Raw genomic sequence first — 22,540 nt, 5'->3', positions numbered from 1 at the left:
GTACAACATCCGGTTTGACGTTTCAAAATAAAACCCTTTCCTTGTATGTGGTTCACTGTGCTGAATGTTAAACAACGATTCTTTTCTCTTTTTTTTTCGTCTTTTTTTTTCAATACGATTTATTGAACCAAGAACAAATACAACAATAACAACAATAATATATAAGGGTACATACAGGTAACAACAGCAATGGGGCCCAAAACAAATACCATGAAAGACATACATCATAACACTCACATAGAAGCCATAGAATTTTTAAGGTAGAGTCCAAACTTTTGTCCAATGGAAGTTATTAGAATACATAACTAGTAAGACTTCACATGAGAAACAGTTACCGTAACATATTGAAATAGAGATCTAACTTTCTTATTGTTGCAGTGAATGACTGGAAAACATAACTGTCCTACATTTGTTTGTCTGGGATCAATATCTGAAACAACAGGAGCTGAGAGAGAAAATCCTTTTAACAGCATGAGCACACCAGGAGGAACCCCATCAAGAACAATGAAGAATTCTCTTGGAGACACACGAATATAATAAGCTGAGAGAAATTCTGTATAATTATAAAACTGACCATTGGGTTTCAACAACTGACCACTATTAGGAGGTTTTTGTTGAACAGGTTTTCAAAGAAAATAATTTGTTTTTGTAAGTAATGTTCCTGTTGGTCCAGATATAGTCAGTGTGTGGTGTAAAATTATGTTTGAAAATGAACCACACACCCTTTGTTCATTAATCCAGACTTCCTAATATACTGATTTCTCTTCTTCCAAACAAAATCCAATAACATTTTGTCAATCTTTTTCAAAGTATAGGGTCATCTGCCAAATGTCTGAAGAGATCTTCAGCATTTGAAAGCACAATTCTGCCTTTCAATGACAAATCCCTCTGGAACCACACATTCGGGTTCTTTTGAGCTTCATCTATAATTAGGGAAGAGTTGGAGGGACATGTTATATTGCAGTCTGAGAAATCCTAACTAGGTTACTCGAACTTTAACAGGAATTTTATTACCAGCCAGCTGACTGATAATAAAAGGTCTTTCTGCCACCATAATACTATTCAAAGAACTCTGTGAACCATATGTGGTAAGAAACTGAGAGGCAAGATTGAGAGGAGATTTGGAATTCTTGTCTAATGCCACGAGATGAATTAAACCATGGGGAAGTTCCATATTTTAATTTAATATAACTGTTGTTATTTTTGTATAAAGACTTAATTGTTTTAGAGAAAAGGCATCCAAATCCACATTTGTGCTTTGAAAATAAAATTATGCTCAACAGAATCAAATGCCTGATGAAAATCAAGAAATAAATTATAACTGTCAGTATCAATGAAATCACTATAATCCAATAAGTCTAATACAAGCCTAATATTATTTACAATACTGTATGTCGATTCTTCATGAATCCAAATTGTGTTTCATCGATAATTGAATTTAGAACATCTTTGACTGTTGGCAAAGAGCAAGGCCAAAATTTTGTAGTCATTGTTGAGAGTGTTATTGGGTGCCAATTATCAATAGAGAGAATATCTTTTTTAGGTTTAGGGATCACAGTAATGATACCTTGTATCACAGAGGAAGGGAGAGAGTAATTTTCAATGCTCTCCTTGAACACTTCAGTCAAAAAGGGAAATAATTCCTGCACAAAGGCTTCATAGAATTCTGCTGTAGTGCCATCATTTCCTGGAGATTTATTATTTTTTTAAGCAACCTGTTGTTTGACTAACTTGCTAAGGATTAAAATAATAATCGCACAATAATCTTTTATCATCATTAAGACTTAGTGAGTAATGGAGTCCAGTAGAGGAAGCAAATTCATCACAATAACTTGAATGATAAAGTTCACCATAAAATTCAGCACAAGGAGTTTCTACAGTCTTATCGTTAACTTTTGGTTTGTCAGTACAGGCATTTGTACAGTGACTTTTGCTCTCCTTTAATCCACTTACTTCGAGATCTAATAAAGGCACCTTCTGCTTTCAATTTATAGATATCATCTAATTTGTTTTGACGCCTTTGGAATTCATATTTTTGATAAATGTGCATGTTTAGATAGAAAAGGGAGTTTTAAAAGAGTATCCTTCTCATCTGCCTTTCAACTTTTTGCCAACTTGCCACCAAATTGCCTGTAGAATTTTCCTACTTGATTAAATAATTCCCAGTTGGTGTTAAATCTCTTTTCAGTTTTTGCTTTATTCCAGTATGTGGTAATAAGATTCATTATTGCCTATTTTACTTCTGAGAACTGAAGAAGTTAATTATTTAATTTCCACATCGATGCCTTTTTTCAGAGTTTAACAAAAGAGAGACAGAAATATAGATTGCCTTGTGATCAGTTAATACTTGTATGTAGACACAAAACAAATGTTCATAACAACATAATTGTTGTTAAAGAACAAAAACTACAGGTAATTTTATATTGCTTGGCATTTATATTTCTTGCCACAGAAAAACTGAAAAATTGCCACTCTTCTTCTTTTTCTAATAAAAAAAATTATTAATTTAATGATAACTATTTTATACTGATTTATGTGGCAGTGGCCGCTTACCCACCATAGGGTTGGAGGTTCGGGCCCGCTCTTTCCGACCACGTGTCGAAGTGTCCCTGGGCAAGACACGGAACCCCCAACAGCCCATCCCCCTCCCCAGCCGTGCAGTGCCGGTGCCAAGCCCGGTATAACATTTTGGAGGGTTGTGTCAGGAAAGGCATGTGGTGTAAAAAATAAAATATGCTAAATCAAGATGTTGACAAAATGATCTGCTGTGGTGACCTCACTCACAGGATAAGCTGCAAGGACAAAAAAATAGTATACTAATTAAAATTACAGTTTTTTTTTACTATGTATATGCACATTTTTCCATGCAATCCAATAAAAATAACTGGGTCTCAACACAGAAACAGATATCATGCATATTATCTGTTTCTATTTCTAAACATGCTGTAGGACTACAAGGAAACTAAACTCAGTGATAAATTGATTTATGCAAAAAAGGGAAAGTTATTTGCAGTAGGGGGAACTTAAAAATACTCATAAAATTTAACCTATACAGTACAACCAATGGCAAGATGTCATATCATCACACAGGCAGAAAAACACAACAATAAACGGTACTTCTTTATGGCCTTTATGGAGAACATAGTGTATTGAGGACACTTTATGGCATCTACTACTAATGACTGCTCTCTAACACATGGTACTGTAGTCCAAAAACGTCCAAAACATAAAAAATAAATTATTATATTTCGTACAGACTAAAACCACTATATATATAACCACTATATATATATATATATATATATATATATATATATATATATATATATATATATATATATATATATATATATATATATATATATACAGTTGTTATACAAATCAGTTTTTATATATATACACACATGTATATATATATACACAACTGCTAAAAAATGATTTCTGCCTGTAGAATCCATTTGTTCTGAAAAAAGTAGTTTTTTTCATATTGCATATGGCTGAATATTATTAATGAAGAGAAATACATTTGGATTGTCATTGTAACATACTGTATTTTTGAGAATGTTTTAGGGTTTTACAACTTTAGTAAAATCAGTTTGGGCCCTAGAACCAAATAAACCGCTCCGAGACACCATGGGGCGCTGTGGTGGCGCCAGGTATTTACATACTGGTGGCAAGATGGCGGAGTCGGAGGAGCCAAAATCGGGCTCTTGCACTTTTCTCTTCAAAAAATCGACAAAGAAATTCTCCGGGCGTAAGAGAAAAGCAAGCGATAGCGATAAAGGTACGAATAACTAATTTGGCTAATGTTTGTGAAGTTTAAATCCGTGTGGCTGTAGCGTTAACATCATAGCTTCAACGTTCCTGAAATATGAAACACAAACTAGCAAGTGTCTGTGTGTGTCCTTGTATCTCTGACTTAGTTACATTTACCTGATAACTTGTTACTAAGGGCAAAAACTCGGCACGTTGTGTAATATTATGTCACAGCTAAAACCAGTTTCCTGAATTGTGCTGCTTTTCAGCTCCCTCGGAATTTGGAGGGATGTTACATGTTAGGGCAACCTACTGTGTTTATCAATAGAGAATTTTGCATAAAAGATTTAAGCGATCACCCCGTATTGGATTATGTTTTTTTTTTTAAATCAAAAGTACTATTTAAAAAATCTTTTTAGATGGCAACAGCGATGAGGACCAGAGCTCTGTGGTCAGAAGAGGAAAGAAAGACTCTCGATCCAATCCCATGGTTCAAAGGGTACTTTTGATTAGAATATTTTAAAATGCGTTTTTATTTTATTTCATCAACAAGTCTCATAATCAGGTAGGCCTGACTTTTATTCCATCCATGTGCAGTCAAAGATAGTGGAAAGAGATGCTGTATCTTCCAGTGAAAGTGAGGATGACAAAGAGAAAAAGAACATCACTGTATCCTACAAGTCTTCACGGTCAGCAGTGAGTTGAGATTTTTTTTTTGTTCATATCATGATTTGTTGAGGTTTCTGGAAGCAGTTTCTGCTTAGGACCCGTTATTAAAAGTGAATCAAAATATTTGTTTTATGGTTTGATGTACTGTAGTGACTCTCCCACTATTCTTTCAACCTTGTCCAAATAAAGAAACCAGAGGGACCAGAAGACATGGGTGCAACTGCTACATATCAGTTAGACACCGAGAGGGACAAGGATGCTCAGGCCATCTTTGAGAGGAGTCAGAAAATCCAAGAGGTAGAGATCTAATATCTAATATGGGAATCATATAGTAGTAGTAGTTCCCTAGTTATTGGATTAATCCCTTTTTGGTTATTTTTTGTTTGTTTTTTTCAACAGGAGTTGACTGGTAAAGAGGATGATAGAATCTACCGTGGCATCAACAATTACCAAAAATTCATCAAGCCCAAAGACACCACCATGGGCAATGCCTCCTCTGGCATGGTGAGGTAAATACTAAAGAGAAACATATTCATGGCATTTGCCACCACACTTAGATAAACGTAACAAATGTAAATATATACTGACTTATTGTTGATGTGTAATTTTCCTCAACCTTTTACAGAAAAGGACCAATCCGAGCCCCCGAACATCTGAGAGCCACAGTCAGGTGGGACTACCAGCCGGACATTTGCAAAGACTATAAGGAGACAGGTTTCTGTGGTTTTGGAGGTGGGTCATCTGTTAAATGACCAACTTGAAGTCAGACCTTTTTCCATACTGACTGTTCTCTTAAGTGTTCATGTTTTTCCTGTCCTGCCTTTAGACAGCTGCAAGTTCCTTCATGACAGATCAGACTACAAACATGGCTGGCAGATTGAGAGGGAGCTGGAAGAGGGCAGATATGGAGCCAACGGTGAGCTCTGGAGGAGGATTTAATCTTTTTTGTGTCCACATCTGCATTTCCTGAACTATACTGCTTTTGTTTAGATGGTGAGAACTATGAGGTGAGCAGTGATGAAGAGGATTTGCCCTTTAAGTGCTTCATCTGCAGGGAGTCCTTTAAGAATCCCATTGTCACAAAGTAGGCCTGTTTTTTTTCTACTTTTTGTGTTGTGCTGTACTAGTTTATCACCAGTTTTAATGAGTAAATTATTTTCCAGGTGCAGGCACTATTTTTGTGAGACCTGCGCTCTTCAGCATTACCGCAAGTCTAAGCGCTGTTATGTGTGCAACACTCAAACCAACGGTGTCTTCAACCCTGCTAAAGGTAATAATGGACATTGAAACATCTAAGAAACTTATGCGATGAATATAACCGAATGGTTCCATTTAATCACGTTTATTTTCTGCTTATTTCAGAGTTGATGGCCAAGATGGAGAAACATAATGCTGCAACTGACCAACCACCATCAGAGGAGGAAGATTAGCAGCATCTGAACCTTTTTCAACTCTCTCCTTATTCTGTGTTTGTCTGTGTAAATTTTGAATAAAATACATTTTAGAAAAATTGCACTGCTGTGTTGCCATTAAGTTAAAACATTAAAGTGAACAATATTTATTGTTAAAAGTCCAGTTAGATATATACAACAATTTGCATTGTCCTCACTTTCAAATACATGCAGACAAAACAAGCACCAATGTAACATTCACTTTTGACATGTGAAGCATAACGCTCAGAGTTCAAGAAAATAGATATTTCTATGGTCTTAAAGTTGAACTAAACAGATTTTAGACTTGATCTATGTGCATAACGCATAAAGCATGGCACGACTACCACGGGCAGACAGCTAAAAATGCACACGTCATTCATTTAGTTGGCCCCTGGTATAAAGTCAAAACCCAAGTGATGTTAGAGAGCTTACAGAACCGGTTGTGTGCACACTTAAGGTGGTCTTACTGAGCAGATGGGCCGAAGCATCTGGCCACATTTCAACAAGAGGTAGATTCCCCTCTCAATATTCAGTAGCAGCTTCCCATTAATGTGTTTAATCTTAAGGATTAAGCTATTGGCCCTCCTGACACCTCTACATCAGTATGAGAACTAGAGGAGTCTTGTTGTGTTTGGTTTAGTACAATCTGAGCAGATGTGTGAAATAGAGAGGCCATCAGTGCAGTGCAGAGTCTGTGCATATCTAGAGAACAAAAGCGTGCAATAGACATAAAAAAGAGGCAAGATGGCTGCTGGCTTTTAACTGTCTCAGAACAGCAACTCTTTTTACTGTTTGTGTGTTAAAGATTTGTATTATTTACAATGAAACCATTACAAAAACAACTCTGTGTTCAGAGAGTTTCCCCATTAGAATCCAACAAGTCTCTTCCAACAGTGTCTTTCACTGTCAGAAGTCCCAGTCATCCACCTCCAGGTAGCTGAGACCCGACTCCAGACTTGCCAGCCCTGAAGGAGAGTCCTGTGGCTGTGAGCTCTCAAAACTGGTTATGGGCGTCACAGGTTGAAGCAGCTCTGGCAGTGCTTCAGAGGGCCGCCGTTTGATCTGACAATGGGAAGAACAATGTTAAACTTAATCCTTCCGATTTATTCTCTATATTGTAATTCACAAAATTTAAAATGTGTTCTTTCTCATATTTCATCATTACACGAAGCATTTTCAAATGGTTGTTTTCTATACCAGGCAAAGACAGTTTGTTGTCCCACAGGTCAAGGATAACTATGGCAACAAAAAAATAATACAGCATTAAGAATTCTTAATAAGTGACAATATCTGTTTTACTCTATTTTACACACCTGTTTGAAAAAGGGGTGAGATATAAGTGTGGTGGCAGAAGGCCTGATGAAAAACACAGAACAAAACATTAGTGTGTTGAATAATAAACTTTATTTTGCCTTTTAAAATATGTAATTGCAGTAAGAGAAACACAAACCTTTTTTCTGGGTCTCGCTGTAGACACAGCTCAACAAAGGCATGAAAGTGTGGGGAGAATGTGCGGTTGTAAGGGTGTCCAGATGAGGAGGAGGAAGGCTCTCCATTTGAGTGTCTGACCCCTCCTGCTCCTGGACCCTCACAGATCCCAGAGTCAGCACCAGAGCGGGACGGTTTCATGGACAGTTCCTCTGGTGGGATAGTAGTGGTGTCCAACAAACACGGCACCGTCCCATTTAGCTTCTCCAGCAGCATCTGAAGTGAAGTGAAGAAAATAGGACGTGTTGGATGGTCATCTGATGGATTTAGGTGGACAGGTCATTGAACATGGGCCCTTTCATTAATATACAATTTTTCTAACTGATTTCTACCTGTTAATAATTTCTTGCACATAAGTAGGTGCAAATAAAATTAAAGATTTTCTTAAACTGACTAGCATTAAATATCTATTTTTGATTATAGGCTAAATGTGGATGATGTGCTGCAGAAGACCAGGCTGGGATTAATCTCTAATCACCTGTGTGGCTGGCATGTCTTTGAAGGGCACATGTCCGTTTGCCAGTTCACAGGCTGTGATGCCAAGGCTGTAGATATCTGATCGAGAATCATAGCCCTGCAAGTTCTGAGAAAAACAATAGAAATATAAAATGACCTGCCCTGCCAATATCTCAATTTTTCATCATTTGTAATTTACTAGTAAATAATGTTTATTTTGTCAGTGTCAGAACTGCATTTCTAAAACAACTTCACTTGAGGCGGAGACAGTATTAACTCATTATTGTGTAATACTGTACCTGTTGCAACACCTCAGGGCTCAGCCAAGGCAACACCTTAACACTGTACTGGGGAAAGTCATGGACCATTTTGGCCCTCTGACCATGACGGATTAGACTGAAGATGCTTCGCAGACCTGACATGCAGACCTGTCCATCTGCTGAGATCAACACGTGGCTGGCCTTCACACTCCTACACACAACCAGACACAGTTAAAACAATGAAGATCCTGTTGATCTAATAAAACGGTCAGTGTATTAAATCCAAGCATAAGCACTAGTGTCACACTGTATATCCACCCTCAGTATCAGATAGTTGCAAGAGAAACACCTAATATTTCTCAAATAGTTACCAAATATGTTGTTGTGTTGTTTGGCAACGAAAATGAAATTATGTAACCCTGAAATGCTCTGAAAAATCAAAGCCAATGTAGACATTTGCCTTACCTGTGGACATATCCCATGTGGTGGATGTATTCAAGGGCTTTGAGCATGCCTAGCAAAATGTATGCGATGGTCAGTTCACCCATTCCATCAGTGAAATGTGTGCAGATTAGATCTCTGGCTGAGCCTGAAAAATTATCAAACAGATATTCATTGTGAGAAAGCTCCTGTAACATTGGTTTCTTTAAAATATTACTGTATTTCAACATGCTTTGGGCATTATATACGGATGTATCAGTTTAAAGTCCATTCCTTACCATAGGCCATGAAGGGTGTGATGACCCAAAGCTCATTTTCAGCTATAAAAACACTTTTGTAGGGCAAAATACTGGGATGGTGAAACAACTTTGACACATGGAGTTCACCCTGAAAGGCGGAAGGTAAAGAAAATTACATTTCCTTATGTCAAGATGACAAGCAGAGAAAAATAGATGATTCTGGATCTAATTAGGTATAGGACAGTAAAGAGTTCAGAAAGTGCAGGTGTTCAAAACATAGGCGAGATTAAAGAACTGTGATTAAAGAAGAAGCATTTTGAAAGCTGAGTCATGCCAAGTTATGGGATCAAGGGAAGATGGCTGAATGATGTAGACCTGCAGGTAGGCGACCATATCATTAGTGCATGACTCCAAGTCAATCCGTCGAATAGTTACGTGGTCCCCAGTGGGTCTGTATCGTGCCAGATTAACAATCATCAAGTCGTCAAGGCCCCGACCTAAAACACAGATGTGGATTCATTAGAAATATATTCATGTCACTGTTAAACTGCTGTCCAAAGACTACAATACACTGAAGAGGGACATTTTTTCCATGTGTATACAATTCAAATCAAAAGGCAGACTGAAGAATTAGCTTTTAAATTTTAACATAATGCTGTGAATTTAACCCCGACCCCCAGTAATAGATATAAGAACAAATCTGTTCATAAAAGTGCCCCAACATGTCAAAAGAGGTTGTATTTTGTACTTGAATCTGTATTTGTATTTTAGCTTTTTGTTTCTGAAAACTTATTGTTAATACAAAAGTCTATTTTGAAATCAGCTCAAACAGACAAGTGCATGTGTGTCTTTGCTTTTAACTTACCAATAATAGCAAGAAGCTCATATGAGCTGCTGTCAGGAAGGAAGCTGCCCATGGTGTCCCAACGTGGGAGAGAGGTCAGACTCTCCTGACTGTCCTCATGGGCCTGAAGGCAGAGAAGAAACAAAGCAAAATCAAGATCGGTTGAGACATCGAGTCCACAAAGCCAAAGGGCTTGTGAGTGACTACCAGATGAACTGAACTGTGTTATCAAGGTGTGTTAGCATGACCTGTCTCACTAGCTACAGAAAAAAAGACAGGAATGAGAAGACAGTTGTAACACATAGTGGCACTCAAACCATCACCAGTAAAATATATGCCAAAATCTACTCACTACCAAGCTGTGCTGTTTTTGTGTTTATGGCCTAAAATATAATAAATCCGTATTTGTAAAAAAAAAAAAAAAAAAAAAAAAAAAGGTAGTTTTTACATTAATGTGCAGATACAATATATCTCAAATACAAAACTACAATGTGTGGCCTAAACATTTCCTGGCTTTAGTAAGCAGTTTTTCAAACTTGTGCATTACAAACATGTGGTGAAGCGTTAATACTTATAGCAGTGAGGACTCCTGAATTCCATCAATTTATCACCATTGAAATGATGGAAATGGACAGATTGCAGAAGCAAGCTGTGGAGGCAAATGAAGGCACGCTGTATGAATATTTGGATTGTTTCCATGGTGACCAGAATGAAGATGCACATTCAAAATTAGAATAGTGCCCTTCTTTGTGCATGTACCTACGAGCCAAATATGACTTCAAGATCAAGATGAGACACACAACTCTGTAAATATAAGTTGCTTTGTGTGGATGAGTAAACGAGTGCCTTCTGTCATAATTAAACTTCGGATACTTAACATTAAAACCGCCATGACAGCAAAGTCAAGCATGCTATGGCAGCCACTGGTTAAACTAACATCTACAAATGCTGATCTGATCACATGGGTTACTGTACAAACTGCTACTGTAATCCGATTCGCAAGGGGTTGCCATGCATTGCAAAAGCACACATGGAACTCCATCCATCTGCAGCACACAGGCACACACAGTGGCTGACATCAAAGTGTGACACTGTATCAGTGCACCACTAACTCAACAACAGGTTGTCATCGTGACATAAAATGTCAAACTAAACAAAACAGTCAATGCATTTAAAGGGACGACAAAAGACACCAAAATCTAAGACTGAGCTGTTACCCAGAGAACAACATGTTATGCTGACAACATGTGAAAACAAGACAGGAACATTTAGTTAGGCTATAGGAAAAGATTTTTATTCCTTTTTAGAGAAAAATAAAACATCACAGAACACTTTTTTAGCAACAGAACCCCTGGTGAGTGAGGTGAGATGTCCTAAGCTACAAGCGTGTACAGCTTGTGTCATGAACCATGAACTGGACACTCATGCATACATAACTGTGCAAAGCCTTGGGGTGAAGGGGTTGTGGATTCCGCTATTTAAATTTGTGCGCACATACATGCATGCACGCACACACACAAAAGGCAAATGAGAGATGATGATGCAGTGACAGGAGTACCACACTTACTTTCCTGTGAGAGAGTCCCTGAGCTTGCTCTGGGGTAGAAAAACCACATCAATGACATGGATATATGTACACACACAAAACAAGAGAAGGTTCTGTGTTTAAAGTAGCCCTTGAACTCAGAAGTGCAGCATGTGGTGGTGAGGGTTTGCTGCTTGCTGGAGAATGTCACAGATGACCAGTCTTTGTTTCCCTATCACTAACAGCATTTGTCTGAACCAGCAGCTTTGTCTTTCAGGTTATGCACCTTACCAGTACAGTTTATATGAATACAAATTATATGAAACTGTACCGCAACTACAAAAATTACATTCTCACCCAAACTGCAAATGTGCTTATGTCTGCATGAAAGTGAAAATATTACTTTATCCCAAAGCAAACAACAAAATGAAAACAATTTATCTAAACCCTACAGCTTCTTTCCTGATAATGTGCAAAGCAATGGGAAGATCATAAAACCAAATCAGATATCATACATTTAAACAAACATGTGACACTTAGAATTAAAAAATGAGGCTTGGAGACACATCACTTATCCACCTCAGAACTTTTCCAAAATAGCCAAAAACCTCAATAAAGTGCCAACCATTAAATGGCTTTTTTAATAAGGAGAAACCCTACGCCCACAAAAGATACGTAAACTACTGAAACACATTTACAAACATTCTGTCTTTTAACGCCAGGTCACCAAGAGAGACCTCACAATTCATCTGTAGCTATCTATAATTCATAACTCAAACTACAGACTGTTGGGGGTTCAGTGTCTTGTGCAGAGACAGTAACGTACATTGCTTAAAACTAAAAAACATTTAGTTTTTTTATTAGGGCCTTAATGTAACTGCTGGAAATATCAGTAAGTAAATAATAAGTAAAAACACTGCCATTACTCATAATGCAAACTTGTAATTTCTGACTTTGGGGAAGAAATCCATGGAAAGTAGTTCTAATGTTCCAGCCCAGCCTTTCAGGCCTTGAGAATTTTTTCTCTTAACTTTGCTTGCTTGGCCTTGTCCATGATTAACGATTTATGCTTACTTTTTAACTATGGGAGAGCCGTTTATGGGACTTGACAGATATAGGACTGGAATGTAGGTGGTTCAAAACAGAATATTTGTAAATGCCAAGCAGGACAAAGTCAATAATGGTACAAAAATCAACATTCAACATGTAATAGTTGATTGCAGTTAACAACAAAAATATTACTAGGATAAAAAGAGCAGCTCAGTAAACTCTCCGTAAACTCTCTCTCAGTCATTACTTGTTAACACACTTGCTTTGCATGATTTTACGACATAATCATGTAAGTAATGTATAAACTGTAAACACGTATGTTGGGCTGAAGTGAGATAAAAATGGAGAGTAAAACATAAGCATATCAAACTCTGGTGTGATTAACTGAAACTGTGGATCATGCAGCCAGCTGATAAAACTATGAATGTTTCTTGAACCGTCCACTAAATTACCACCATTTCATATCTGACCTTTAATTCATGATACCATAGTAGCACATGCAGAATTCAAAACCTCTGAACCTGCAAAAACACTTCAAAACCTGCAAAAATCACTATTAGCCACCAAACAAAGCCGATCTTTCATTATATTTGTTTGAGTAGGTCCATATATATATAAGTTACTTAACAAAAGAATTGAGCACAAGCCTGCCTTCTTGAAAATAAAATGGTTAAATGAACTTAATTGCATTTTTTGTTGGGTTCCTGTATGGCTTACTTTATATACCAATTATAACTGTATATGTATGTGATTAATTTGGACTCATTTAGGTCTGCTAGTTGGTACTATTCTGCAAACCATGTTATCTGTAATTACCACTGATGTGCAAGATTTTCACAGCATTAGTCCGACAGCAAAACTAGCACACACTGGCTAAAACCTAACTGGTATGTCACATTTAATTTCCCGGTATAGCAAAGGTGTTTGGAGACAACATATGAGATAAAGTCAAATTTAGGTCTAATGGCAAATAAAAATACCTGACAGCCAAAAACAAGTGCACAGTATTTTACACACAAGATAAAAACATCAGACTAACAAAAATCACAAGAAGCTTTAAAAATAATGGTACAGACTCAGCACTCAAGACAAGCAAAAGAGGACTGTAGGGAAATCTTTAATAACTGTGATAGAAGTATAATGTCTGAGAAGCAGCAAAGCAACAACTCACTTGGAGCAATGCCTCATCTAGCACTGAATGTAGTTTGTGCTGATGAAGGCCCTAGTGTGTAGGCAGTTGCTTGGGAATAGTGAACCTTTTTGTTTGAAGTTGTTTTGCCATGAACCTCACCTCCAAATAACTCCAAATCCCGCAGACTCTCCACACTCAATTTCTCAGACACCCAACGCTGACAAACACAGGGTTAATAACAGACATGGAAAAAAAGAGAGAAAATGCAAGCAAAAATAAGGAAAGATTTTACAGAAGCATAAATGTGTTTAAAGATGCTGAATAAAGATGGTTTGTGCTGTAATTTAACTATAAATGGTGTCTTTTAAAAGAAAGAAGAGCAATGTCAAGACTTTCTTTAAGAACAGTCTAAATGAAACGGTAGATTCTTTTAATTTCATAATAATATTGATGTATGTCTGCTTGCAGTGAAAGTAATCATAATTGGGATTTAACCTTCACCCAGAACAAACATAAATTAATAGAAATCAAAACTTGAAAACTTTCAACACTTTATATGCCTATGGCTAGATTTAATCAACTGGAAACTGGTTCTTTATCTAAAATAGGAAGTACTTGGCAAACACTTACAAGAAAAGACATGGATCCTCTTGAATGTGTTACATATAATGCTGAAAACACATCCAGGGAATATCTGTGAAGATAAGTGAAAAACCCTGTGAGGAATCTATTTGTTCTTGCCCTCCTGCTGTGCCAGAGTAGTTTATATATTTGATCAACTGTATGTACTTTCTATGCCTCTGGCTTTGGTTTGCAGGTTTGATTTAGTTTCTAATACTATGGCACAATAGTCTATAATTCTGTTTACATTAGTATTTTCCACTTGGCATGTGTTGTAATATGTCCTTCTGTGTTCCATATATTATATAATACCTAAACAATGAATGTAATTATAACTGCAATGTCTTGTTAAAATACAAAAAAACAATAAAAAAGTGACTAGTAGGTATAACACGCTCTTAATCAACTTTATCTACTACACATAGGTATCATATGACAGGAAACAAAAAAGTTAATGTATGAAGAACATAAAGGTTAAAGGGAATTAATTAAAGATTTAATAGACCTCTCCCTACCTGTTATGCATTTAAGTTGCACCTTATTGACGTGATTTTAAAACCCTAAACTGCGAAGCCAGACGACATTTACGTTTCTTATTGCTCAAATTATAACATACTAATTCATGCTCGTGTTGATGTTAAAATGTATCACCATTACGCTTGTATACGCACGGTTATTATGCAAACAGTGATGTTTTGACTTAGTTTGGATACTCTAATAAATAAATCAACAAATATACTTTTCTTTGAACAAATATATTCGTCACAAGCAGTGATCAGTTCTTGCTAATGGTTCGCTAATGTTGCCATGAAGAAGTGCGCAGGCTAACATCTATAAATTACCGCTTGTTAAAGGAGCTAAATACTTATTTTAACTTACCTATATAATGTTTAACAAACAGTAATTCCCCGGTAGAAGTCTTATCCTATGTTTCAGGTAAACCCATTTAGCGAGTCATCCTCCCCAGTAGGATGTCTTAATAGCGCTTCACACAACGCTTTGTTGGTTGAACGTCGTGTCGCACAACAACCACGACACGCCCACACAATATTCGCGCGCTCTGATGACGTTTGCATCACCTCATCTGCGGTGACAACACAGAGGCGCTTAGCTTCAGAAACAGGTAAATATGCGTTTTTAGCCACTGTCACAAATAATTGATAAATTCAGTCAACAGAAAATGTTTTCGATTACTTTACGACGTTGTAAAATTCAGCCCAGCTAAGCCACATTCGTGGCAAATAGTTTCGCACTCTCCGATCTGGGCCTTATTTTGCGGCCTTGTGCTAACGTTCTCGTTGTAACGTTATATATTTAGCGTAAAGTTTGCTTAACGACAATGCTAACGGTACATAATAGTATACATAGTAGTATTAGTATTTTATTGTTAATTCAAGTAACACAAAGTAATTGCTCTAAGGCAACAGCTGAATGATAATCGTGCATTGTCTGGATTTAGGCATAGTTAATTGCTTTAACAGTAACCAGGTCAACGCTGTTACGTCGGTGTTTCAGACAGTTCCCGGGTAAAGAACCTCATTTATTTATGATATAGGCGGTGTTGCTCTCTTGCAAACATGCATGCCTCCATCAACCTTAATGGTAGTGTTTGCAGAATTGTTAGCAACATTCGCCTTGCGCAGCATGTCAGATAAATAACCATTGCAGTGACATTTTATTGGAAGTGCATTAAATACAGAACCTTAGCAGACAAACAAAAGCCATATTTAAAAAATAAAGTTTAGGGTGATAATAGAGTGATTGAGTTTAAGTTTAAGGGCTTGTTTTCACTTTTGTTTTTACAGCATAGCCATGAACTGGAACAAGGGTGGACCGGGTGTGAAGCGAGGGTTTGGGTTTGGAGGATTTGCTCTTGGAGGGAGAAAAGAAGAACCCAGCCTTGCTCAGAAGCCTCACACATCATTTGGTGCCACAGGACCAAGTGGGGGCTATGGGAATAGTCAGCAGCTCCCATCATTTTACAAAATAGGGACAAAAAGAGCTAATTTTGATGAAGAGAATGCGTGAGTATTAATTTGTAATTAATTTGTATTTATTTGACACATTCTGTAAAGTCATTTACAAAATTGTCCAGTCCAACCCATAGAAAATTCCTTATTTGTAATGTGATTTGTGCTATTGAATTAATAACTGTATATAAAACTCCATCTGTGTCATTTTCCAAAAGGTATTTTGAAGATGATGAAGAGGAATGCAGCAACAATATTGATCTGCCATACATTCCAGCAGAGAACTCCCCTACACGTCAACAGATGCAGTCAGGTGGTGGGTCAGACAGTGAAGATGACCCATTAGATGCTTTTATGGCAGAGGTTGAGGTGAGGAAAGAATGGCATAGGTGGAGTCACAGTAGAATATATATTTCCAAATCATTATTGTTTAATCACTGTTAACAAAACTTGTTTTTTATACTCTAGAATCAAGCAGCTAAAGACATGAAGAAACTAGAGGAAAAGGAAAAGGAGAAAAAGTCAGACAAGTAAGACTTATATGACAATTTTTTTTTTTTGTTTGCTTACTTATTTGTAGTTGGTTCTAAGGTCCTTTTAGTAGGTGCTTAAATTAATATCTGACCAGTAAGGAAAAAAGGGATTCCTCGTAATTAAATGTAAAAATTTATGAGTGAAATTATAAAGCCACTGAGCCTATACTGTTTGCTTGCTAAAACTTTGTATTCTACTAATCAGAGTTTGGCTTTATGCAGAAATTATATTAAGTTTCTCCAATTATATTGGCATTATATGTACAGCATTTTATGGTGGCTTAATAGATATAACTAGGCAAGAAAAGTGACCTTAGTCAAAGTATGATGTTTGTGGGCTGTCTTGGGTTTATGAACGAGCCGCAGGGAAGTTTTTTTTCTCCGCTTGTCATTTCAGGGGTATTCGTGATGACATTGAAGAAGAAGATGAACAAGTGAGTGAGCCCTCCAGAGTTCTTAATCCATTACATTGCTGATAAGAGAGGTCTCCAAACCAAATATTTTCTCTACTCTCTCTAATTGTATAAAGCCCCTTGTTTTCCCATCATATCTCACTATGCAGGTTGCATTTAGCATAATTTTGATGAAGCTGATTTTCTTCTGTATATTATTTTTGATCTTTTGATATTGTGAACAGGTCACATTTAATTGTTTATGTCCTCAAATAACAGACAAGTTGGTATCAGATTGTTAACAGTAATTAATCTTTCTCTTAGGAAGCTGAATGTCTCTACAGGTGTTTTTGTTACTGGTGCCTGGATGATGTGATAATCAGCAACCTGGCTTAGTTTTTCACATAAAATGCTGTGCTCTCTGCAGGAAGCCTACTTCCGCTACATGGCAGAGAATCCCACAGCTGGGTTGACCCAAGAAGAAGAGGAGGAGAACATTGATTATGACAGTGATGGTAACCCAATTGCATCTACCACCAAGAAAATCATCTTGCCACTTCCACCCATTGACCACTCTGAGGTACAGTTCTTAAACTCAATGAGCACAGACAACAGTTTTGTCTTAACTACAGATCAAATTTCTTTTTGGTAATGTAATATTTAATGTTTTGTTTGTTAATCTGTTTGCCTTTTTTCCTCTACAGATTGATTACCCACCCTTTGAGAAAAACTTCTACAATGAGCATGAGGAGCTCAGCAACTTGACTGGGACCCAAGTGATAGAGTTAAGACAGAAATTGAACTTGAGGGTAAGTCTGATATTAATGCAAACTCTATATTAACATTAAATATCTAACATTGTACACGTCATTTAAGTTGGTACTATATTCTGCTATTTTTGTTTTGGCCCCATTTTTGTTTTAGCAATTTTATGCAGTAGTGTGTGCAGACATTTTCTCAGTGTTTTTTGATGTCTGCCTCTTCCTTCTCCGACCTTTTTTCCCTCAGGTGTCGGGTGCTGCTCCCCCGAAACCTTGTACCAGCTTTGCCCACTTCAGCTTTGATGAGCAGCTAATGCATCAGATTCGCAAATCTGAGTACACTCAGCCTACCCCAATTCAGTGCCAGGTGTAGTGCAAGTTTTTCTTAAGGTTTACATATGTTAAATGCTTTTGAATTATTTAATAAGCAATCTTTGTTCTCAATCTGGCCAATAGGGTGTACCTATAGCTCTATCCGGGCGTGACATGATTGGTATTGCAAAAACTGGCAGTGGCAAAACTGCAGCTTTTATCTGGCCCATGCTAATTCATATAATGGACCAAAAAGAGCTGGCTCCTGGAGAGGGACCCATAGCAGTTATTGTGTGTCCCACCAGAGAGCTTTGTCAGCAGGTAAGAAGGGAGAGGTGACTAACAAAGATATAATGGTACATCATTGTCTATGTCACTTATAAATGTGATGTAGTCAATATTTGCTGTAGTATGTGTGTCAATTTAAATGTTTCCTAGATTCATGCAGAATGCAAGCGTTTTGGGAAAGCCTACTCACTGCGTTCTGTGGCGGTTTATGGAGGTGGCAGCATGTGGGAACAGGCCAAAGCTCTGCAGGAGGGAGCAGAGATCGTAGTGTGCACTCCAGTAAGAGGAAAAAATGACTGCCTTCTGTCTTTTAACTTTGTTTCATATGAAGAAAATTTACACCCGACTGCAGCAGCAGATGTGAAATTTACTGTTTGTGTTTGCAAAGGGTCGACTGATTGACCATGTTAAGAAAAAGGCCACATCCTTGCAGAGAGTTACGTACCTGGTATTTGATGAGGCAGACCGGATGTTCGATATGGGCTTTGGTGGGTAGGCTTTCACAGTGATGTAAAAAAACCAACTATTTTTTGTACTGTATATTTTTCTTAGTGTGTTTGAATATTTAATTTATGTTTATTTCTAGAATATCAGGTTAGATCGATTGCTAGCCATGTCCGCCCAGACAGACAAAGTAAGTGATTTTCCTCATATTTTACTATTTTGAAATGTAAAGAGTAAGACTACAGAACATGTTTACATGTCTTAATATGATTTCGCTCACAGCTCTTCTCTTCAGTGCTACTTTCCGAAAGAAGATAGAGAGGCTGGCCAGAGACATTTTAGTAGATCCTATCCGAGTGGTGCAGGGAGACATTGGAGAGGTGTGTTGCAATGCACTTTATCTGCCAACACTACTCCAAGAGACCTTTTTTTTTTTTTTTTTTTTTTTATTTCATTGGCTAAATGTGTATTTGTTTATATGTAAAAGATGTATTAATTTTTTTGTTGAAACTAAGAATTTGCAAAGTACAGATGATTTTGTCAAGAGCCTCCTGCTTGGCATTTAGCGTGTCACTAAAATCTACTGTGAAAATGCTGTGCTCTCCCCACTGACCAGGCCAATGAGGATGTGACCCAGGTGGTGGAGATGCTGACCAGCGGGACGGATAAATGGGGCTGGCTAACGCGGCGGCTGGTCGAGTTTACTTCTTCAGGCTCAGTCCTCATCTTTGTCACTAAGAAGGCCAATTGTGAGGAACTGGCTACTAACCTGATGCAGGAAGGATACAGTCTGGGCCTCTTGCATGGGGACATGGACCAGAGTGAAAGGAACAAGGTCATCAGTGACTTTAAAAAGAAGAATTTACCAGTCCTGGTGGCTACTGATGTAGCTGGTAAGTACACAAAAGAAAGTGGTGATGGAGGTGAAAAAGGTTTTCTGCCTTCCATTTTTTTCCATCCTTATTCCTTTGGTTTTCCAATGTAATGTATTTCTGTCCTAAGTCATAAGGTTGCTGTTTGGTATTTCTACTACATTTTAAAAGCTGCGTGACAACATTGCAGTATCACCTTATAACTTACCATCTTTTAACATTTTCCTGTTTTTATTACTTCACAGCTCGGGGTCTGGACATTCCATCCATTCGCACAGTAGTGAATTACGACGTGGCACGAGACATTGACACGCACACACACAGGATTGGTCGAACTGGTCGTGCGGGAGAGAAAGGTGTAGCTTACACTCTACTTACCAACAAAGACACCACATTTGCTGGTGATCTTGTGAGAAACTTGGAAGGAGCAAACCAAGCCGTTTCCAAAGAACTGATGGATTTAGCCATGCAGGTAAGCTAGGGTTAAGTCAAAAGATCATAATTAGGTATCAGGTCAGGTATATTGTAACTTTGGGATGGAATGTTTTTAACTTTGTTCTGTTTTTTCCAGAGTCCGTGGTTTAGGAAATCCAGATTTAAGAGTGGTAAAGGAAAGAAGCTCAATATTGGAGGGGGTGGTCTTGGTTACAGAGAGAGACCGGGGCTAGGGGCCGACAGTTCCGTGAGTTGCTGATTACTAGACTATAAATCTATCATATCAATTACTATAAAATGTAAAACAACAAATGAGCTCAACAATTATTCATAAACATTCCGTTTTTTCTGAAATGAGGAGAATCAGGGTGATACAGACATGAGTACCGCCATGTTGTTTTGCAGGAGCGCAGCAGCAGTGGCTTTTTGTCTTCCTCTAGTAGCTATGAGGGCTACACTAAACCAACCACTGGGGCCATGGGAGATCGCATGTCTGCGATGAAACAAGCCTTCCAGGTAGAATTCTCTCTTTTCCACTAAGCTTATTTTGCAGTTGTTTTATAAGTTTACTTTTTCTTTCATACTGGTTTCTTTCCTACTGGTGATTTATTTATATAAAATATTTAGAACATGTATGTCAGGGGCGGCTGTAGCTGAGTTGGTAAAGGCAGTTGTCCATGTCAAAGTGTCCCTGGGCAAGACACTGAACCCCTTACAGCCCATTCCCCTCCCCAGCTGTTCAGTGGCGGTCCAAGCCCGGTGGAAATTGGGGAGGGTTGTGTCAGGAAGGGCATCCGGTGTAAAAACTGTGCCAAATCAACATGCGGATGATGATCTGCTGTGGCGACCCTGAACTCACGGGATAAGCCGAAAGGACAAAAAATAAATACATTTAGAACGTGTATGTCACCTGTTGTGTTTAAAAGTCTACTTCAGGCTGATTTTCAAAGTCAATTTTCGATGTATTTTCTTCAACTCAAGAGCTTCACAATTCTGATATCTTGGTTTTTTTATTTGTTTTAGCACATTTAAAAAAAGAACATTTACAATAAATTAAAGAAATAAATATAAGAATGACATAGTGAACAGTCTTGTATCCCACCATGCAGATATGCTTTGGTCATTTTTCTATTATGGGGAAGAAATAAAACTTAATTTCCAGATTTATTTGACATCCTTCTTCTCAATGTTCCCTCATCTTCTAGGCTCAGTATAAGAGCCACTTTGTGGCTGCATCCAGTGGCCCTCCAAAGCTTAGCACTAAGTCTAACAGCTCCTCGGGCTGGACCAGTGCTGGCAGCCTGAGTTCGATTCCGACAGAGGCTGCTAATGGATTGGAAAGGTTCCACATTGCTACTTCCTCAATGTCGGGCTTCACTAGCGCTGGTTCCTTGAGCTCAGTGCTCCCGAGTCAAACCAGTTTGCAGCAAAGCTACCCTCCACCTGTACCTCCTTCACCGAGGGACAGCTCGCGGGATAGATACGGAGAGGAACGGGGAAGCCATGGTGACAGTTACCACCGCCATAGCGATAGAAGTGATCGGCACAACAGCGATGACCGTTATGCAGACCGAGATCGCCACGGAGACAGGGATCGTGATCGCTATGGGGACCGGGATCGCTATAGCAGCAGCCGTCACAGTGACAGTCGTAATGGAGACGGAAGCAGAAGGGACAGAGAAGATCGGAGAAGTGACAGAGATGGGGGAGACAGAGGGAGTGGGGAGGGGAGGGACAGAGAAGATGATAGCTTTGCAGTCCCTGAACCACCAAAACGTAGAAAGAGCAGGTGGGACAACTAAACACCAAGTACGTAAATACATTATTGTAATTATTTGTGCAACCATCTGCTCAACGACAAGCTTGTCTGTTGTGTAGGTAGGTAGCAGAGCATATCAGAGACCGACATAAGCAGGATATAAAGGGTGATGTTGTGACTCTAAAATATGGGAAGCATACCAATGCTACAATCAGGTTTTTAGGAACTTGTGATATGATCAGCATTCACCAGAGGTTGTTAGACAGATCAACACAAGAAACTTAGAGACAGCCACTGTATATACACCATTAAGACTGTTATTGTAGGTCAATAGGATCATTCAATAGAGCTGTAATGAATCCTGCTGTCAGTCAACAATTCAAGTTAGGGTGTGTTGTGACTTGTTTCGTCTCACTGAGCTCCTAAGATGCTTTTGTGCTTGCAAACTTTTTTTTCAAGGGATATTTGAAAGTGACTTTGTGTGTTCACTTTTTTAATCTGCAAAGCTAATTGTTGGATCTGTTTAGTTTTGGAAGATACACTGTGGTGATTCACAGTCACACTAGTACAAAATCATACATATGGATACATGTAGCTCTTTTTGTGTCTTGAAATTAAGTTTTAGTGATGTGCCTTTGGCATTTAGTCTATATGCTTTTGAAATGTTTTTCAGGAAGTTGCATTTGTTTGTATGAGAGAAAATCCATGTGTGCACTGAGAAATGTAAAATGTGACTTTTGATTAAAAATACTCCTGCAGTTATTTTGTGTTTTCTATCATATTTGAGTTTTGTTGCCATTTATCTTTTGCCAATGAATTTTTTTTTTTACTTCTATGGGCAATTCGTGAGGCAGAAATGC

The 22,540-nt window shown here is 38.0% G+C and overlaps 3 protein-coding genes across 15 annotated transcripts; 2 read left to right on the top strand and 1 right to left on the bottom strand.

The window, feature by feature from the left end:
- The first annotated feature begins 3,637 nt into the window (after positions 1 to 3,637).
- Positions 3,638 to 5,935, top strand: rnf113a (ring finger protein 113A). Its single transcript, XM_067478039.1, has 10 exons — positions 3,638 to 3,784; positions 4,176 to 4,255; positions 4,354 to 4,452; positions 4,615 to 4,722; positions 4,825 to 4,934; positions 5,051 to 5,157; positions 5,252 to 5,341; positions 5,416 to 5,509; positions 5,589 to 5,695; positions 5,788 to 5,935. The coding sequence occupies exons 1-10, from the start codon at positions 3,679 to 3,681 to the stop codon at positions 5,853 to 5,855; spliced, it is 969 nt and encodes a 322-aa protein (XP_067334140.1). The 5' UTR covers positions 3,638 to 3,678; the 3' UTR covers positions 5,856 to 5,935.
- Positions 5,936 to 5,954: 19 nt separating this feature from the next.
- strada (STE20 related adaptor alpha) lies at positions 5,955 to 14,933 on the bottom strand. Of its 12 annotated transcripts, none has more exons than XM_067478026.1 (14): positions 14,794 to 14,933; positions 13,924 to 13,987; positions 13,453 to 13,510; positions 11,154 to 11,182; positions 9,608 to 9,710; positions 9,118 to 9,239; positions 8,782 to 8,890; positions 8,528 to 8,651; positions 8,102 to 8,273; positions 7,825 to 7,929; positions 7,309 to 7,562; positions 7,172 to 7,214; positions 7,056 to 7,094; positions 5,955 to 6,920 (listed from the first exon to the last, which is right to left on the bottom strand). In XM_067478026.1, the coding sequence occupies exons 2-14, from the start codon at positions 13,933 to 13,935 to the stop codon at positions 6,765 to 6,767; spliced, it is 1,326 nt and encodes a 441-aa protein (XP_067334127.1). In that variant the 5' UTR covers positions 13,936 to 13,987; positions 14,794 to 14,933; the 3' UTR covers positions 5,955 to 6,764. The 12 variants fall into 12 exon arrangements, with proteins under 12 accessions (XP_067334127.1, XP_067334128.1, XP_067334136.1 ...); XM_067478030.1 differs by having other exon boundaries at positions 6,779 to 6,920; positions 7,024 to 7,094; XM_067478027.1 differs by lacking the exon at positions 7,056 to 7,094.
- ddx42 (DEAD (Asp-Glu-Ala-Asp) box helicase 42) lies at positions 14,922 to 22,442 on the top strand. 2 transcript variants are annotated; one of them, XM_067478023.1, is made up of 18 exons: positions 14,922 to 15,037; positions 15,720 to 15,938; positions 16,103 to 16,253; positions 16,353 to 16,414; positions 16,815 to 16,851; positions 17,237 to 17,389; positions 17,514 to 17,618; positions 17,818 to 17,937; positions 18,027 to 18,203; positions 18,321 to 18,449; positions 18,559 to 18,658; positions 18,757 to 18,804; positions 18,897 to 18,994; positions 19,231 to 19,507; positions 19,732 to 19,958; positions 20,058 to 20,168; positions 20,327 to 20,437; positions 21,127 to 22,442. In XM_067478023.1, the coding sequence occupies exons 2-18, from the start codon at positions 15,727 to 15,729 to the stop codon at positions 21,721 to 21,723; spliced, it is 2,715 nt and encodes a 904-aa protein (XP_067334124.1). In that variant the 5' UTR covers positions 14,922 to 15,037; positions 15,720 to 15,726; the 3' UTR covers positions 21,724 to 22,442. The 2 variants fall into 2 exon arrangements, with proteins under 2 accessions (XP_067334124.1, XP_067334125.1); XM_067478024.1 differs by lacking the exons at positions 14,922 to 15,037; positions 15,720 to 15,938; positions 16,815 to 16,851 and having other exon boundaries at positions 16,186 to 16,253.
- Positions 22,443 to 22,540: the final 98 nt, after the last annotated feature.

This window comes from Channa argus, chromosome 15 (genome assembly GCF_033026475.1).
Source record: "Channa argus isolate prfri chromosome 15, Channa argus male v1.0, whole genome shotgun sequence".
In the NCBI taxonomy this organism is placed as follows: Eukaryota; Metazoa; Chordata; class Actinopteri; order Anabantiformes; family Channidae; genus Channa; species Channa argus.
Note: the sequence above shows the minus strand (reverse complement) of the source record. Positions and strands in the feature narration are given on the sequence as shown.

What these genes read in the sequence shown, in the direction of transcription:
- rnf113a (XM_067478039.1), top strand. Translation starts at nt 3,679, where the DNA reads ATGGCGGAGTCGGAGGAGCCAAAATCGGGCTCTTGCACTTTTCTCTTC. An exon ending in AGCAAGCGATAGCGATAAAG is followed by an intron (nt 3,785 to 4,175) that starts GTACGAATAACT and finishes AAATCTTTTTAG; the next exon opens with ATGGCAACAGCGATGAGGAC. An exon ending in GCCTCCTCTGGCATGGTGAG is followed by an intron (nt 4,935 to 5,050) that starts GTAAATACTAAA and finishes AACCTTTTACAG; the next exon opens with AAAAGGACCAATCCGAGCCC.
- strada (XM_067478026.1), bottom strand. An exon ending in ATATGGTCGCCTACCTGCAG is followed by an intron (nt 8,891 to 9,117) that starts GTCTACATCATT and finishes TCCGCCTTTCAG; the next exon opens with GGTGAACTCCATGTGTCAAA. An exon ending in CACACCCTTCATGGCCTATG is followed by an intron (nt 8,652 to 8,781) that starts GTAAGGAATGGA and finishes ATAATTTTTCAG; the next exon opens with GCTCAGCCAGAGATCTAATC.
- ddx42 (XM_067478023.1), top strand. Translation starts at nt 15,727, where the DNA reads ATGAACTGGAACAAGGGTGGACCGGGTGTGAAGCGAGGGTTTGGGTTT. An exon ending in AATTTTGATGAAGAGAATGC is followed by an intron (nt 15,939 to 16,102) that starts GTGAGTATTAAT and finishes ATTTTCCAAAAG; the next exon opens with GTATTTTGAAGATGATGAAG. An exon ending in CTACCCCAATTCAGTGCCAG is followed by an intron (nt 17,938 to 18,026) that starts GTGTAGTGCAAG and finishes TCTGGCCAATAG; the next exon opens with GGTGTACCTATAGCTCTATC.